At 45.0% G+C, this 19,186-nt stretch overlaps 1 protein-coding gene across 1 annotated transcript in view; it reads left to right on the forward strand.

Moving 5' to 3' along the window:
* The window catches only part of LOC120540030 (podocan-like), a 49,049-nt gene that overhangs the window by 20,109 nt on the left and 9,754 nt on the right, over positions 1–19,186 (forward strand). Inside the window, exons 4-8 of the mRNA XM_039770480.1 lie at positions 834–927; positions 5,962–6,026; positions 6,117–6,226; positions 6,341–6,497; positions 9,964–10,079. Of these exons, the coding sequence (XP_039626414.1) occupies positions 834–927; positions 5,962–6,026; positions 6,117–6,226; positions 6,341–6,497; positions 9,964–10,079 (542 nt within the window). The remainder of the gene's footprint in view (positions 1–833; positions 928–5,961; positions 6,027–6,116; positions 6,227–6,340; positions 6,498–9,963; positions 10,080–19,186) is intronic.

Here is a 19,186-nt window from a genome sequence, read left to right on the forward strand (position 1 = left end):
TCTGCTTTTTGAAAGTGGTGTACTAATACTGAATGTTGATCCTGCACCTCAGAACAGCCTGGCCACCTGAAGTCAAGCAGGTTTGGGCCCAGGCAGTACTTGGATGGGAGACCAACCAGGAAAAGCTTGGATTGCTACTGGAAGAAGGTGTTGGTGAAGCCAGTAGGGGGCGCTTAGCCTGTGCATCCCAATACCCCAGTGAAGTGATAGGGACACTGCTAAAAAAATGGTGACGTCCTTCAAAACTGAGGTCCTGACTGTCTCAACCTTGTCCATCCAGGTCCCCCTAATCACCCCCTGTCCCTAACTATCTTTCTTACCCTTTTATCACCTAATAGTTAATTTGTGCTTCGTGTACTGCTGCTGAAATGGCTGCCGTCCCATCATCCAGGTGAATGCTGTGAATTGCTGGTTGAAGTGGCTCCCCACTTTCCATGTAAATCACTTTGAGTGTTTAGAAAGGCACTATAAAAATATAATTTATTATTATTATTATTATTATTTTAGGCAAGGTTAAGGAGTCTAGGTATCCTATTCCAAATCCTACTCTTATATTTTTCAAGTGGACAATTTGGTCAAATTCATTTGCAAGCTCTAAGGCCAGCATAGCTGAGACTACAGTGCCGTAGATTTGATTTGAATTTTTGCATTCCTGGAGTTTCTTTCCTGTGTTGTACGATGAATTTTCAATTAAGAATAGTTCCTTTTCTTTCTTTCTTTCTAGCTCTCATCCTTTTCATTTCTTGAACCTTTCTTACTTTTCACTCTAACCACTGATCCTCTCTGTCCGTCTCTTGGATTTACTTCTCCTCTCTCTCTGTGTTTCCCACCAGAACAATCGCCTTGAAGAGATTCCCTATGATGAGCTGTCCAGGCTGACCGAACTGAAGACGCTGAACCTGCACAACAACCGACTCTCCTCGGCAGGTACAGGCAGCATGGCGCCCTCTACTGGCAGCATAGCACATTGCAGATGTTCAGCACAAAGCAGTGGCTCAGATAGGCTGCCATAGAGCAGCAGGCCAGAGGGCTCACAGCAGGTCGATAATCCGCTGGTCTAGAAAGGTGAAGTCAACAGCAGGTCACTGACCAGCACTCACTGGACTGACTGCACTACATAGCGGGTTGGTAAGCCAGCAGGTTGTGCCCCAATTACATGTGTGGACCTCCTGAAGGCCTGAAAGTCAAAATTATGGGGGTCAATTCAGAGACTCCCACACAGTTTTGATTTCCATTCTTTTAGAGAGTCCATGGGCTTAAATAGGGGGTCCCAGGCCCCTAGTATTACCCACCGTCAATGAACCCGATTATTTCACCAACAGTCCACTGGCTCACTGACCTGCCATGTATTTCAGTCAGTCAGATGTCTGGCTAGTGTCTCAGTTTAGGCTTTTTATACATTAAGATTTTATACATCACTTGATGCCTGTTACTACAAAGACCCAGACAAGACATGGGGACGAAAAAAAGTTGTGGAAATGATTTACAGTTCATGCACACGTTTTAAATAAAACACGTAGGAAATAAAAAATGTTAGGTTTTAATACACAATATACAAAATGACTCCTTATGAGAAGAACTTTGGAGTAGTAGTGGACTCGTCAATATCGACTTCCCAACAGTGTTCAGAAACCATTAAGATGGCTAACAGAATGTCAGGTTATATAGCGCCTTGATGTGTGGAGTACAAGTCACAGGAGGTTCTGCTCAGGCTTTATAACACACTGGTGAGGCCTCATCTGGAGTCCTGTGTGCAGTTTTGGTCTCCAGGCTACAAAAAGGACATAACAGCACAAGAGAAGGTCCACAGAAGAGCAACGAGGCTGATTCAGGACTACAGGGGATGAAACTGAATGTCAGAAAATGTAAAGTATGACACGCAGGATGTCAAAATGTGAGGTCTGAATACACAATGGGAGGTCTGATGAGTTATGAGGAAAGATCAGAAGTGCTGAGCCTTCTTAGTTTAAGAAAAAGGAGATGACGAGGAGACCTGATGTGTGGAGTACAAGTCCTATTAATGCTTTATAACACACTGGTGAGGCCTCATCTGGAGTCCTGAGTGCAGTTTTGGGCTCCAGGCTACAAAAAGGACATAACAGCACAAGAGAAAGTCCAGAGAAGAGCGACAAGGCTGATTCCAGGGCTACAGGGGATGAAACTGAATGTCAGTAGATGTAAAGTACGACACGCATGAAGTCAAAGTGTGAGGTCTGAAAACCGAAAGTCCACCTTATGAGAAGGACGCAGGAGTCGACACAATCCGATGCCAGACAGTGTTCAGAAGCCATGAAGAAGGCTAACACAATGTTGGGTTATATAGCGCCTTGATGTGTGCAGTACAAGTCACAGGAGTTTCTGCTCAGGCTTTATAACACACTGGTGACGCCTCATCTGGAGTCCTGGGTACAGTTTTGGTCTCCAAAAAGGACATAATAGCACAAGAGAAAGACCAGGGAAGAGTGACTAGGCTGATTCAGGGCTACAGGGGATGAAACTGAATGTCAGTAAATGTAAAGTACGACACGTAGGAAGTCATAATGTGAGGTCAAAATACACAATGGGGGTCAGATGAGTTGTGAGGAAAGATGAAAAGAGCTGAACCTTCTCAGTTTCAGCAAAAGGAGATGAAGAGGAGACCTGATGTGTGGACTACAAGGCCTATTAATGCTTTATAACACACTGGTGAGGCCTCATCTGGAGTCCTGTGTGCAGTTTTGGTCTTCAAAAAGGACAAAGCAGTGCTAGAAAAAGTCCAGAGAAGAGCAACAAGGCTGATTCAGGGCTACAGGGGATGAGTTGTAAAGATTAAAAGAGCTGAGATGAAGAGGAGACCTGACTGAAGTGTTTAAAATGATGAAGGGAATCAGTCCAGTGGGTCGAGATGGTGACTTTAAAATGAGTTCATCAAGAACACAGGGACACAGTTGGAAACTTGTGAAGGGGAAATTTCACACAAATGTTAGGAAGGTTTTCTTTACACAGAGAACAATAGACACTTGGAATAAGTGACCATGTAGTGTGGTGGACAGGAGGACTTCAGGGACCTTCAGAACTCAACTTGTTAATTTAGAATAGTTAAGTGGACAGGACTGGCGAGCTTTGTTGGGCTGAATGGCCTGTTCTCATCTAGATGGTTCTAATGTTCTAAAGCAAATTTACTCAATTTAGTTAATTCATCCACACATTTTAATCTAAATGTCCCCACCATTTAGTTATCCATCCATCCATTTTCTAACCCGCTGAATCCGAACAGGGTCACGGGGGTCTGCTGGAGCCAATCCCAGACAGTACAGGGCTCAAGGCAAGAACAATTCCCGGGTAGGCCACCAGCCCACCACAGGGCACACACACACCAACACACCAGGGACAATTTAGGATCACCAAGGCACCTAACCTGCATGTCTTTGGACTGTGGGAGGAAACCCACGCAGACATGGGAAGAACATGCAAACTCCACGCAGGGAGGATCCGGGAAGCAAAGCCACAGGTCTCCTAACTGCGAGCCACCTATAATAATAATAATAGTAATTCTTTTCATTTCTCACTGCACAAAGTGCTTTAGTGAGTGGGTAGCCATTTCAGCCATCACTAATGTGCAGTACCCACCTGGATGATGTGACGGCAGTCATTTTTGCTCGAGGACGCTCGCCAAACATGACCTGTTAAGTGCTGGTGAAGGGGTTGGTTATGGGGCCAGAATGCCTGGGTCGTGCCCCTGTCCTCTGCATCGCCCTGCTGCCCTTGTCGCTGCACACAGACGGCCTAATGGATAGAGGCTGAAGGTGAAGTCGCAGATCACTAGCAGCTTTGGCATTGCGCGTGTGGTGTGCCCGACTTTGGGTTTTGGCTTCTTGCTGTTTTCGGACATCCTGGTTTTGGCCGCCTGCTCTCATTTCTGTTTCTTTTTACTAATTTGGATTTGTTTGACGTTGGGTTTTGCATTTTCAGTCAGATCTGTTTGATTTCATTTTTCTTGTGTGACTGTTTTTGTTTTTCCTTTAAATAGATTTTTTTTAGTCTTGTCAGTAATTATGTAACAATAAACGAACTTTGATTTTTGTTTTTTTTTTTTCCTTTCACATCAGACTTTACGATTTTCCTCTCCTCTTTAATCTTTAATTTGCCCTTTAAATGCTGTAGTCCTATTTTTGGGTCCCATGCGCCATTTGAGTTGGGGTTAGGCTGCCTAGAGCGAGGCCTCTTCATGACGTTCAGACCTGCAAAGACGGCAAGTCTGGCATTTCTTAATAATTGAGGACTGCACTCTATTTTTGATCCTGTAGTAACAAGAATTGCAACACACAACAGCCATCTTAGGTCTACTAATAGCAAGGGTGGTCCTACAGCTACAATGTCAAGTGGCCCTGTCCCCCGGCTCAATGGATAGAGTAAAAGGAGCATAACCAATAAATATCAAATAATAATTAAAAAGATAAATAAATATTTTAGGACAATAAATAAAGAAAAACAAACAATAACATAATGAATAATTCAAAAAATAAAAGTTAAATAAAAATAGAACACACTTGAGCCAGGTATTGTGAATTTCTTCATTTGTTTTAGCAAACATGAGGTTTTAATACTCAAGAAGCTCATTTTTGACTTTTATTTTTTGATTTGTCTTCCTGAGAAATTCAATTTGTTGTCACCGTTATGCCACACCGCCATTTTGTTTTTCTTGTGGACGTCGTCTTATCCTGACAACAGTGTTTACTATGGTTACCGTGGCAACAAGTCCAATGTGTAATCAATGTGACCGTTGAAATATCGGTGCATTGTGTACATTGTGTATGAGATCGGATACGCCTTGTTAAAAATACTTTGTCATAAGAATGAGTCATCGACATCATAAAGGGTTGGGGCAGCCACCCACCCGTATATTGTTTCCGGGCTGTAAAAAGTTGATTTGAAACAAGTCCAAAACAGGACTGGTCTTGAGACAAAATGGCCGTTTTAAGCAAGAGTAGGGGAAATGACATCACTGGCGCAGGAACCAGAAGTGATGCCATCATGAACGGAAGTGACAATGTAGTTGGTGCCAGAAGTGCCGTCATTGCTGGCACTTGAACAGGAAGCGACGCCTCTGTGACCTGAAGTTACATCATCGTTTGGCAAGTGACATCGTCAGTGGTGTCGGAATCAAGTGGGATTTCCCGGGAATGGTCTGCATGAGACTGAGAGAGACCGTTGGCACACTCCGCCGCCCTCTGGTCTGGCATAGAATTACTATTATTTAGGCCCTTTAGCTGTTTTCCAACAACTTAAATCATTTTTTAGTGTTTTTCTGGCTTAAAACTTATTTGTCTGAACTCTCAACTGTGATTCTTGTTTCACCAATGTTCTGACGAAAGATTAGTTTGATTCCTCGTTTCCAATCTGTGTGCATCCCTGGTTACGGCTTTCTGCCAGTCCTTTACTACAACAAAAAACCCCTAAATGTCCGTTAGACAAATAACCAGGGATGAAAAGCTGGCATGTTCTACCCGTGACTCTGTGGATTTCCGCCAGGTACTCCGGTTTCCTCACACACTCCAAAGACATGCAGGTTAGGTGCATTGGCAATTCTAAATTGTCCCTAGTGTGTGCCCTGCGGTGGGCTGGCGCCCTGCCCGGGGTTTGCTTCCTGTTTTGCGCCCTGTGTTGGCTGGGATTGGCTCCAGCAGACCCCTGTTACCCTGTAGTTAGGATATAGTGGGTCGGATAATGGATGGATGGATGGAAAAGCTGGCTGCACCATAACACCATCTCCCTTTTTGAAGGCTTGGCCTGTTGCAGGCCATAAGCCTGTTGTTTGAATTTGGGGCCGGGCCTACTTTGTCTTTCTAGATCTTGCTAGAGTTTTAAGGCTTATGTTTTGATGATGAAGCCGTTTTAGCTTTGTGGGGGTCCTTAAGAGATCATAATCAACTGCTACAGTTACAACCTCACTAACTGCCCGTCTGTCTTTTGTCACTGCAGGTCTGCCAGATGAAGCCCTCCTCTCCTTAGGAAACCTGCAGTATATCTATCTGGCAAGCAACAGGGTGAGTCCAGTATGGCATTGTCATTGCTGCCAAATGCTCCACTGCCATGGGGGTCCAGTTGTTGAACAGAAATTATACTCTGTCTTACAGCTGACCGTAGCGCCTCGCATTCTCCCTCGGGCACTGAGAATCGTCGACATGGCTGCCAACACACTGGAGGAGATCTTTCCGCTGACTTTTGGAGAGAAACCCCATCTAAAGTAAGAACAGCTAACGCTGAATATTCCGACCCTTCTCTTCTCTTCTTTTCTTCTCTGTGGTCTCTTTTTGGGATCCGCTCCCAGGTCACTGACCGGACTGCCTCTCTCCCTCAGGTCTGTCTACCTTCACGATAACAAGCTGCAGAACTCAGGTCTCCCAGATTCATTGTTCAATGGCTCGGATTCTGTCTCCACCCTGATCTTGTCCAATAATTTGCTCTCCGTGGCCCCCCGCTACCTCCCCCTCGGACTGAACAGGCTGCACCTACAGGTGAGAAGGCACAGATGCTGCCCAGTAGTGAAAAAAGGGTCATCACATTAGCAAAGCCACGGAGGCCTAGATTGGGCACATTTGACCAGGGTAACTGGCCAGCATTATAGATGGATGACCGTCTTGGTTAGCTAGTGAGCAGGATGACTAAATGTGTATGCCTAACAGAAGGTCACTGACCAGTGGTCTACCTGACTGCACCTTATTTTGGGTCCCTTCTCTCTAATTGGGTTCACGGGACAGTGGGTGAGTGACAAAGGGTCAAACGGATGCTGTGTCAGCCAAAAACTCAACTGACCGGCAGAGTCACTGGGTGCATCTAACTGAGAGTCACTGACCAGTAGGTCTAACTCTGTTTAATGACAAATGGTCAAACTGGGTGTAGCTCATGTCAGGCCAGCCAGCACAATATCTAAACATAACTAAATGGTGGTCACTGACCACAGGATTACCTGGGTATACATTACTGTGGGTCACTGATGAACAGACTGCTAATGACGCGTGTTAAAACTGGGCACACCTCACGATAGACCGGTCAGCCAGTTGAATAGGTGGGTACACCTTACGATGGCTCACTGACCAGCCTTCTAATTGGATGCAGCTTACGAAAGATCTATGAACAAGCGACGTACCACAGTGCACCTCAGCAGGTCATTAAACCAAAGGCCTAAGAAGGTCGCGCTAACAGCAGGTCACTGACCAACAGTCTAAACTGAGACACTGGACAGTCGCCTGACTGACTGACATACGTGGCATGTCGGTGAGCCAGAAGACGGTTTGTGAAATAAACTGGTAAATTCAAGGGGCCTGGACCCCCAATTAACCCCTTTCTTTACACAAAGAACCATAGACACTTGGAATGATCGGCCAAGTAGTGTGGTAGACAGTAAGACGTTAGGGACTTTCAAAACTCGACTCGATGTTAATTTAGAATAGTTAAGTGGACAGGACTGGCGAGCTTTGTTGGGCTGAATAGCCTGTTCTCATCCAGATGGTCCTAATGTTCTAAAGCAATTTTACTCAATTTAGTTAATTCATCCACACATTTTAATCTAAACGTTCCCACCATTTAGTTATTATTAATAATAATAGTAATAGTAATAATATCCATCCATCCATTATCCAACCCGCTATATCCTAACACAGGGTCACGGGGGTCTGCTGGAGCCAATCCCAGCCAGGATGGCGAGCTTTGTTGGGCTGAATGGCCTGTTCTGGTCCAGAGTGTTCTAATGTTCCATGGACTCCCTGAAAGCATGAAAATCAAAATTTCTGTGGGAGCCTCTAAGAAAAAAAAAATGTAAACATGATCTGGTGTTCCAAATTATTCCAAGATTGTGAGAAAAAATTGTGGTCTGTTCACATGCGGGAAGCGAAGGCAGTGATGGACGAGTGGCAGCCCATCAGGCAAGGAAAAGGAGATCATCCAGTAAATCAGGAGGATTTAAGAATGAGGATGGAGGCTTTTATAGGAAACGAACCAATCAGAGTTCTGCGTAGATGTTAGTGCTTCCTGTTTGAGGTGACACCTCATTGAAGAATTAAGAGTCATTGGTCTCCTTAGGCTCTTAGGGTCTGGTGTTTCCGTTTCCGTTTTATCTTTCCAGGAATCAAGTGAACACGAATTTGTGCGACTTGCTTGTAGCTAATGTTCAGTTCGAGAATCAGTGATACGAGAATTGTGTGATTCATTCTCAGGTAATGATTCGGTTTGAGCTTGGAAGAATCGGTGAACACGAGAATCAGGAAACTCATTTGTAAGTAATGAATCGGTCAGAGAATCGAGTGGACGTGAATTGTGCTCCCTGTTCATAAGCAGTGATGCAGTTCGTGAAGCAAGTTAACGGGAATCACACAACTCATTTGTAGGAAGTAAGTCGGTTTGAGAATCAAGGAACTGAGAATTGTGCGACTCGTTCTCAAGTTCGCTGTGTGACTCATTTGCGGTAATGCGACTCGTTCATCTCTTATATATATTTCTCTTCTGGTTTGTCCTGCTTCCACTTCAAAACCGGTCCCGTCCACACGGCATTTCTCGATTCCTATTCGTCCTCTTCCAAACCCTTCCCCACGCTGCCTGCGGCCTCCCATACACCTTGCTATTTTTGTTATACTGCGACGGTTGTTTCCTAAGCCTTTGTTATAAAATGAACGATCTTCTCTGTCGACAGGTTTTTGTACAACGTCATCTTTATTCCAGGATCCGGCAACTGTCTGTTCCTATCAGTGGGTTATTTCTTGACACAAACGGTTGACGAAGACAATGCACCGTTTTCCGTTCCTATTCTTACACCGCCGTATGCTACGGCAGGCGTCGGCTATCTAGTAAGTAATGATTCAGTTTAAGAATTAAGTCAAAGAGGATCGTGCAGCTTGTTCGTGCATAATATTTGAGTCTAAGAATCACGTGAACGAGAATCGTCAAACTCGTTCGAGGGCAATGCTTCACTTAGAGAATCAAGTGAATAAAAATCGTGCGATTCGTTCTTGGGTAATGATTCAGTCTGAGAATCAAGTGAACGAGAATTGTATGACTCAGTTGAGGTAATGATTCAGTTTAACAATTAAGTGAAAGAGGATCGTGAAGCGTTATTGAAGGCCACTGATACGTAAGCTAACCTTCTAAATGGTTGGGATGATGGAGTTGCTCAACTGGATAAGCTCCTGCTTCTGCTTCTGACTTGGTGGTCCTGGATTCATAGCCCGCTTCTCCTTCTGTGGACAAGAAACAGAGATGGATGAGACCCTGAGTAGTTTATCACTCAGTAGTTTATCTGACTGACCAAAGGTCTATCTGGTTGCAGGTCTGTAAAACAGTGGGCTAGAAGGGTACACCCAGGTAATCACCCAACTGGATGCACTAAATGGAGTTGCTGGGCCCACCTGGCATTGAGTTACCGACCATTTGTCTAAACAGACGAATTTTACAGCAGACTGGTCAACAATTTGCACCCGAAAGCACATCTAGGAGTGCGCCATATGGGGTGCCAGCATGCCAGGAGAATTACCAGGTGCACCTGAGTGGTGGTTTACCTGGTGGCTCCCCCCTCACAGCAGATTTTTGGAACCAGAAGGTAGATATCAGGGCACAACACAGAGGGGTCAGTGCAAAGGTGAGCTAACCTGGCATGTCTGGCAGCTGGTGAATGAACCAGCGGGTGCACCTAACGGCAGGTCTGTTTGACTGGAGGTACTGTATCTAACAGCAGCACATCACTGAGCAGCTGTCACGGAGGACTGGTGAACCAGCAGACCTGACTAATGAGGCACAATGGCCTAACTGGGTACATGACAAAGCTGGGTCATTAAACCAGCTTGGTGGAGAAGTCCCCAAGCGGGCACACTTTGCAGCTGGTCTGACTGGTGACAACCGTGTAGGAGGTCAGTGGGTAGGCTGAGTGGGTGCACGTCACAAGAGGGCCCTCCATTCACGCCTCGGCCTCTCTCTCTTTCTCCGCTCCCCCAGAACAATCAAATCTCTTGGATTCCCAAAGAGACCTTCTCACAGCAACTGCAGCTGAGGGAGCTTTACCTGCAGAACAACCGCCTGACTGACCCTGGGCTCGAGCCCAGCACATTCAGGTATATGACAGCTAAGCAGAGAAGCATCTTTACGGTGGGACTGACGTCCAGGACAGGCAGGGGCCAAACTGCAGGAAGACTTCGGTGGGGTGGGCGATCACTCAGAAGGCTTGCAGGTATTCCCAGCCCGTGTCCCTTGTGAATTTCAGTGTGAGTGTCCGCGCCTGTTCTTGTCATTAAAGTCCAGAACTAAATCATATTAGAGATGGTGGCACTAAACCGAGCCCCCCACCCCACCCCATCTCTAACAATGATGCTTGAGCACATGTGTGTCTTTTTGTATTGTATGACTGTCAACTGTCCAAGGGTGACGTGCAAGTAAGGATCTCATTGAATACGTGACAAGAATCTCAACTTGATGCCTTTGTAACGCTGCCCCCTGCTGGCCACTATTAACTGCTTCAGGCCGACGCAACAATTGAAGGCCCTGATCTGTCAAAAGATCTTCAAAAATCTGACAAACGAGTGGAGACCACGCAGTCCATTGGTCGCTGGTTTGTTTAGTTTAGAGCCAAGCTGTCCCAACACCTCATCCAAGTTCTTCTTAAAGGTTGCCAAGGTGTCTGCTTCAACTCCATGGCTCGGTAGTTTGCTTCACACGACCTCAACTCTCTGCATAAAGAAGTGCTTTCTGTCTTCAGTCTTAATATTCACTGGTCTCCTCAACTACACGATTCCCCCGTAACTTGAAATCGACTTTAAGGATTGTGAAGACCTGTTGTCGTTTACGTCGCTTTATTTTTCACATTTGCTCTTCACTCCCCTCGCTTTGATTTTTTTCAACTGTGACTTTTGGTGTCTGGTTTAGGTTCAGGGCCGGATTCTTGTCAGTTTCTGCCTGCGCTTCTGCTTCCGATTCCAGTTTCAATACGTCTTTGTGTCTCGTCGCTTTTAAGGCACAACAATCCTGCATCTTTACGGTGGGGTGCTTATCTGACACCTTTATCCAAAGAGACTTACAAATCACAGGTGCCCAGTGTCCACATATCACCGTTGTAATGGCAAGGGAATGGACTTGAACGCGGTCAGCCAGAGCGGACAGTCCGAAACTAAGGCCATTATATACTGTAAGAGCCGAAAACGTACGGCACCTGCAGCAGCGTATTGGTTGTGTGGTCAAGCAACACTTCCAGTCGTCAGCTAAGGGGCTAAGATAGCAGACGGGCAACATTATATGAAATATAATGACATAAAGATACGACATCACTTAAATTAAAAATGATATACTGTATGTATCTTTGTTATATACTCTAACATACAACATCACATGAAATATATCTTTACATTATATACTCTAACATACAACATCATATGAAATATAATAACATAAATATACAGCATTACTTAAATTATAATGTGTAACAGATAGGGGGCGCTATCGCTCCCTTGAACCTTCTGACAATATGTCAGACACCAGATAAAAGTCCAAATGTTGACTTCATTACTTAACAACAGTGCACAAAGCACCCTCCTCTCCACAATACTCATTAAATACACTACAATAATCACAATAAACCAATCCGCCACTCCCAGACGTGCTGCCACCCTTCCACCCAGCTCAGCTCCCCGTCTGGGAGTTCCCACAGTCCTTTTATAGTCCGTGACCTAGAAGTGCTACTGAACCCGCAGTCCAAGTGACTTTCTAGCACTTCCGGGTCAGATCAAAACTCTTCTTTTCTCCGTCAGCCCGGAAGCACTTTATTTCTTCCGTCCTCGTGACCTGTAAGTACTTCCGGGCTGTAGGAAAACCAAACGTCTCTGTGTCTCCCTGCAGCGTCCCCTGGCGGCCCCGACGTTGTCCAGCAGGGCCGTGTATTAAAACTCCAAAGTCCATGATGACCTGCTGGAATTCAGGGCATCTCCACATTGCAGGGAGGGCTCCATCTGGCGGCTTGGGGGTCTTGGCCGGGATAAGCTGCTGGCCATAGTCCACAAATGATACATGTATCTTTGTTATATACTGTAACATGCAATATTACATGAAATATACTTTTACATTATATAGTCTAACATACAACATTATATGAAATATAATAACATCTTTACATTATACACTAACATACAATTTTATTCAATTTATAATGATATATCTTTACATTATATACTGTAACATACGATTTTACTTAAATTATAAAGATATATATCTGTTATATACTGTAGCATACAATATAACATCTTTACATTATATACTCTAGTCTACACTATTGCATATAAAATGTGACATATCTTTACATTAAATACTGTAACATACAATTTTATTCAATTTATAATGATATATCTTTACACTATATCCTGTTGCATACAATATTATATGAAATATAATGACACATCTTTACTTTATTTACTGTAACATACAATATAACATGAAATATAACAGCTTTACATTCTATACTCTAACATACAATATTATATGAAATAACATCTGTACTCTAGTGTACAATATTGCATATAAAGTGACATATCCTTTACATTATACACTGTAACATACAGTTTTATTCAATTTATAATGATATATCTTTACATTATATCCTGCAGTGTACAATATTACATGAAATATAAGGACATATCTTTACATTATACACTGTAACATATATTAAATTATAATGATACATGTATCTTTGTTATATAATCTAACAAACAATATTGTATGAAATATAAAAACATCCAACCCGCTATATCCTAACTAGGGGTCACGGGGGTCTGCTGGAGGTAATCCCAGCCAACACAGGGCACAAAGCAGGAAACAAACCCCGGGCAGGGTGCCAGCCCACCGCAGAATATAAAAACATCTCTATATTATATACTCTAGTGTACAGTATTACATATAAAATATGATATATCTTTACATTACATACAGTGGTGGCCAAAAGTTCTGAGAATGACCCAAGTGTTTTTTTTTTCCACCAAGTCTGCTGCTTGATGTTTCTCTGGTGTACTGAAGTAGAATTACAAGCATTTCAGAAGTTTCAAAGGTTTTGATTGACAATGAAGTTCAGTTTATACAAAGAGTCCATATTTGCAGTGTTGGCCCTTCTTTCTTTGTCAAGACCTCTGCAATTGGCCCTGGCAGGCTGGCTGTCCATCAATGTCTAGGCCAAATCCTGACTGATGGCCATCCATTCTCGCAGAATCAATGCCGGGAGTTTGTCAGAATTGGCCTGTTTCTGTTTGTCTTGAGGACTGACCACAAGTTCTCAGTGGGGAGTTTCCTGGCTGTGGACCCCACATTTCAATGTTTTGTTCCCCGAGCCTCTTAGTTCTCACTTTTGCCTTATGGCCCGGCGCTCCATCATGCTGGTCACCAAACTGTTCTTGGATGGCTGGGAGATGTTGCTGTCCGAGGAGGTTTTGGTCCCATTCTTTATTCATGGCTGGGTTCTGTGAGTGAGCCCTGCACTGCCTGGGCTGAAGAGCAACCCCACGTGACATGAATGGTCTCAGGAAGCTTTACTGTTGGCCACAGTGACACAGGACTGATGGTAGTGTGCTGCTCACCTTTTCTTCTCTCCGGATGCCCCAATCAATCAGAAAGGGGATTCATCCGAGAAAATGATTTGACCCCAGCAGTCCAATCCCAGAATATCAGTCTGTCCCTGATGTTTTTCTTATCTTCTTTGCTGCCCTTCTTTGACATCCACCAGGCCATCCTCCAAAAGTCTTCACCTCACTCCCACCTGCCTGCAGCCATTCCTGAGCGAGCTCTGCACTGGTGGTAAACACGATCCTGAACCTGAACCTGAACCATGAATAAAGCATGGGACCAAAACATCCTCCGAGTGCAACGTCTCCCAACCATCCAAGAACAGTTTGGTGACCAGCATGATGGAGCGCCAGGCCATAAGGCCAAAGTGAGAACTAAGTGGCTCGGGGAACAAAACCTTGACATTTGGGGTCCATGGCCAGGAAACTCCCCATTGAGAACTTGTGGTCAGTCCTCAAGAGGCGGGTGGACAAACACAAACCCACCAATTCTGACAACCGCCCAGCATTGATTCTGCAGGAATCAGGCAGGATTGGATCCAGAAGTTGACTGACAGCCTGCCAGGGTGAATTTCAGGGGTCTTGACAAAGAAAGAAGGGCCAACACTGCAGATATGGACTCTGCGCATAAACTTCATGTCATTGTCAATAAAAGCCTTTGAAACTTCTGAACTGTTTGTCACTCTACTTCAGTACACCAGAGAAACATCTGACACAAAGATCTAAACACACTGAAGCAGCAAACTGTGTGAAAACCAACACTGGTGTCGTTCTCACAACTTTTGGCCTTAACTGTGTAACATGGCAGGAAATCACAAACCTCGGCGACGGTAATACATTGGCACGTGATACTTTGTGATCGACAGGCCAGAATCCATAAGATAGCCCCAAACGTGTTCAGCCACATCTTCATTATCCAGTGACCTCCGCCTTTCTCTTTAACTATTTATATTTTGTAGTCATTTGCTTCTGTCTGTGACTTTTGGCAAATCCCCACCATCATAACAATCTGAGGAATTGGGAGACGTAATGGGCCAGTCGCAATTTAGTAGACGCCCTAGAAGATGTCATTCGTCTGGCCTTACAACCAGGAACCCGCATGTTGCAAAGAAAACTGGAAAAGAAATCCAGGAGGTCAGTGCAGCGCTTGTGTGAGGATTCAGCGACGCCAGCGGACTTTAGGAATGAGCTTATTGGAGGCGCAGAATTCCGGAGGGCCTGTGCGTCTATTGTGGAGGTTCTGGCCCCTTTTTTTTTTTTTAGGAAACTGTCCCAGCCTTCCGGGAAAGGAGCCAGCGCAGCCTTGGCGGGGTTTCTTAGGGTAAAGCAGCTGCTTTTCCACCCCAACACCCAAACACTCTTATGAGTTGCCGTTCCAATAAATGCAGACGTCAACGCCCAAGCGCTAATTTACTGTGGAGGGGCTGAGAGGCTGAGCTTTGTTCCAAACGATACATTTAAATACAATTCCCATGAAGCGTAAAATACAAATATGATCCACGCATTGGGGGGGAGTGGGTCTCCTAGGTAGGGGGGTACATTGAACAGCCCACTCATGACAGACCCTCACCTCTTCTTCTGCACTAATTGCTTGTTGGAGGCTTTGGTTGACCAGAGGAGGACTAAAGCAGCTGCTCATGCAGTTATTGGCTCCGTTTCTTCTTGTTATGTATACTTGAGGCTTAAAGTGGGCCGGGACTCCCCAGAATCTCTAAGGGAGCCACTATTGATGCCATGGGGGGCACCCCCCCCCTCAGGTTTACAAGTGATGCTCTCAATACTATGACGGGGCTCAGCCCCTCATTTAAAAGCATCTCAAAGCTCCGATGAATATCCACTTAAATAAATAAATAACGAGGGAACATTAATAAGGTTTAGGAAGCAAAAGGGCAAACAGGCACAACGGGGGGACGCGCCAAGAAAAGGACACGGTGGAAAGTGCTGTGCCAGGCTGACTACTGGCGAGCTCCCAAGGTCCTTTTTTTTATAATAAAGAGTCGTCAAAAGTTGGGCAAGGGGGGCAACCAGCCCCTCGATTAAAACATAAGATGTGTAATAAAGCTCAACTCATCGTCATGGGCACCTCACCTTGGGGTGGTGAGCGATGACCAGCTGTGCCGCATCAGAAGGGGCGAGGACCAGGAAAGCGTATCAAGGACAGCTTAAAAGGCTCGAGTCCGTAACCAGAAAGGGAGATCAGGGAGCGAGATGGCAAGGCTAGACCAACAAGCGAGGGACGTCAACAAGAAAAGAGTGTGAGGTCGTAAACAGAGAAATATTCAAATATGGAGGAGGAAATAAAATATAGAAGGGTCTTTTTGTGTGTAGAAATTCAGACGATCCTCGATGGTTTCAAAGAGCATTGCAGTTAAGAGACGTCAGAATGAACCAGCATGGACGTCACAAAAAGTGGCACTTCCAATAATGCCCACTAGAGGGGGCTAGTAAAAGGGCAAATACATAATCTTTATAGTAATAATCCATCCATTATCAAGCCCACTATATCCTAACGACAAGGTCACGGGGGTCTGCTGGAGCCAATCCCAGCCAACACAGGGCACAAGGCAGGAAACAAACCCTGGGCAGGGTGCCAGCCCTAATAATAATAATAATAATAATAAAAAGATTTAGTCTTCACATAAACAGAATTCCAAAAGCGACGAAGCTCAGTGGAGCACAAAGGCAAAATGGAAGTACCTGAAAGGTGACGCAGCAAATCAAAGAATCGTCAAAAAAACAGCAAAAATGTCAAAATTCCAATAAATCACAAAACAAAACACGGACTTGGAGGAATGGAGTGGATAGGACTGGCGAGTTCTGCTGGGCTGAATGGCCTCTCCTTGTCTGGATGGTCCGACTGTTCACAGAAACTCGCCCAGGTATGCCTTAGCGCAGGGGGTGTCCAACTCTGGGCCTGGAGGGCCACAATGGCTGCAGGTTTTCATTCTAACCATCTTCTTAATTAGTGAGCCATCTTCGCTGCTGATTAACTTGTGTTGCCTTCGTTTAAATCAACGTGACTCAGACCCCTTCGTTCACGTGGGTCCAACTCCAGGCCTGGAGGGCCGCAGTGGCTGCGGGTTTTCATTCCAACCCTTTTCCTAATCAGTTTTCACTGCTAATTCATTTTAATTGCCCTGTTTTTTAAGGCTTCAGTCCTCTGAATCGATTTGTTTCTTCATTAAATGGCAGCCAAACAGAAATGAGACATGAAATGAGCCGACAGATGAGCAGCTAAATCAAAGCTTCAAACTCCAACCAATCTCTTAATGAGAAGCCGATTCTTGCTGTTAATTAAACCCGTTAATTAATTCCATGGCTTGTTGCTGCTCTCATTCTGCCACAGCAGACATTTTCCGAAAATGTTGATTTTTCTGTTTTTTTCTAAGACCACCGTCAAAATGTTTGGGTGGCCTGAGCAGATCAACCTTACCGAGACCATCACCTTTCTTTATTTTCAGATATCGCGTGAAGGGCGCAGGGGAGCTGGCCATGCGGCAGCTTGTTTTGTTTGGCTGCTAATTAAGGAAAAAGAAGCAACTAAGGGGCCCGAGTCAAGTTAATTAAAACAAAGGCAAAAGAAGTTAATTAGCAGCTGGTCACTGATGAAGAAGATGGTGTGAACGGCACCCGGGCACAGACAGGCGGACATGTTGTTGTCAAACCACCACACGTTTATTATACAAATTATTTACAATAATTTGGTCACAAAGACCCCAGTTCATTGGTCACACAGACCCAGTCACGTGCACAAACCCCAAAACAGTCACTCAGTCCTGGCCACAATGCCTTCTTCTCGGGCCGCCTCCACAACTCCTCTTGCCTCGTCCTTCTTCCACCCGACTCTAGCCCCGAATGAATGGAGACGGCCCCTTTATGGAGGACCGGATGAGCCCCAGGTGTTCCCGGCAATCTTCTTCTGGCCACGCCCAAGTGTGGCGGAAGTGCCGGCTGTCCTCCCGGCTGCTCTCCGGGCGCCGTCATAAATCTTCCCCCCAGCACTTCCTGGTGTGGCGGGAGTGCTGGGGAAACAAGTCCCCAAGGCATTGGGGCGCCTCCTGGCGGTGACCACGGGCCCCTACAGGGAAGGGCTTCCATGCCCTCGACCCGTGGCCCCCAAAGCAACCCGGAAGGCAAACCCCACGTGGTCCAGGCAGGGCTCTGACCCTCTTCCGGTCCCTCCTGGCGTCCCGGCCGGGTCATGGCCCCTGGCATCCCTGACAATGGTTAGAATGAAAACCTGCAGCCACTGCGGCCCACCAGGACCGGAGTCTGACACCCGTGGCTTAGCGCATTCGAAACAAACCACCGGGAACTGTGGGAGACCCTCTGGATTTAGAGGGCAGTACCTGGCGGTGATTGGCAGGTGGCCCCGCCTCTTTGGGAACCGCCCACAAAACACACAGAACAGAACCCAGCCAGCTTTCATAGACAAGACACGATCAAAAACTAAGAGTAATACAAACGTAACATTGACGTAAATAAAAGAATCCAAAATGAACACAATGGAAGCTAAAACATGAATGTGAACCCCAGCTGGGCGAGGACCCCGACTAAAACACACCAGGCTTCACCTCCTGTAAGCGCAACTAGCAATGCATGATTGGGTCCAAACGACAAGACTTCAAAATGGTAAAAAAAATCACGTCAACATTTACATTTTACATGTATTCACTTAGCAGACCCTTTTCTTCCAAAGTGACTTACAAAGCAAGTCAACATAACGAGAGTAAATAGCAGCGTGGGAAGGGGGGGGTCATCTGTTTAGGAACAAGTGTGTTATGGCTGCAGATAGATGAGGTTTGAGTGTGAGCGAGGCCAGAGAAAGGGTCAAAACTGAGAGATCAAAAATAACGTAAAACGTGACACAAAATTCGTACTCAAGAACGACGAGCGAAGTACCTGAAAGTCAGGTGATTTGAGATTTGGGTGTTAAATGTGCAGCTCGGGTAAGGAAGTGTTTCCTCGGATGAATGATCTTTTATCCTGTTACGTCGCAACCTCAGAGGACTCGCCCCTAACAACCAGCGTGCGTTAGTCCTAACAACAGGTACCAAAAATGGTGGCGACCATGAAAACACAAAATGGTGGATGAAGCGGGCCGAAAAATATTTCAGGATTAAAATGAAACGAAAAAATTTGGACATTACAATTTGCTTCAGTGACACAACATTTCCCCAAAAAAATGAATATAAAAAAATTAAATATACAAAAAAAAAAATGGGAAAAGGAAGAGAATGTGCTACAGGACAAGGGTACAAAACTGATTGAGGGCAACAAAACCCCAGAAAATTGGTGGTGCCCGTTTAAAAAATAAATGAAACGGCATCATAAATAATTTGAAATTAGGTTTACGGACAATTAATAACAAACAGATGTCGGATTTAGATTGTCCAAGATTCAGCCTCCTAGAAATAACAATCAGTTGGTATCTATCACCCTAAGGAGACACGGGAAAAATGAAAGAAAATTACCAATCGTAACAGAAAACATGACATTCAGAGTTTTTCTTGGCACTCACAACAAACAACTCATGGTAAGTAACAAATAATATAATAATAATAATAATAATATTTGGGTGGAGTATTCCTTCATACCAACATCTCGATATCAAGATATATGCGTAA

This window comes from Polypterus senegalus, chromosome 12 (genome assembly GCF_016835505.1).
Source record: "Polypterus senegalus isolate Bchr_013 chromosome 12, ASM1683550v1, whole genome shotgun sequence".
Lineage (NCBI taxonomy): Eukaryota > Metazoa > Chordata > Cladistia > Polypteriformes > Polypteridae > Polypterus > Polypterus senegalus.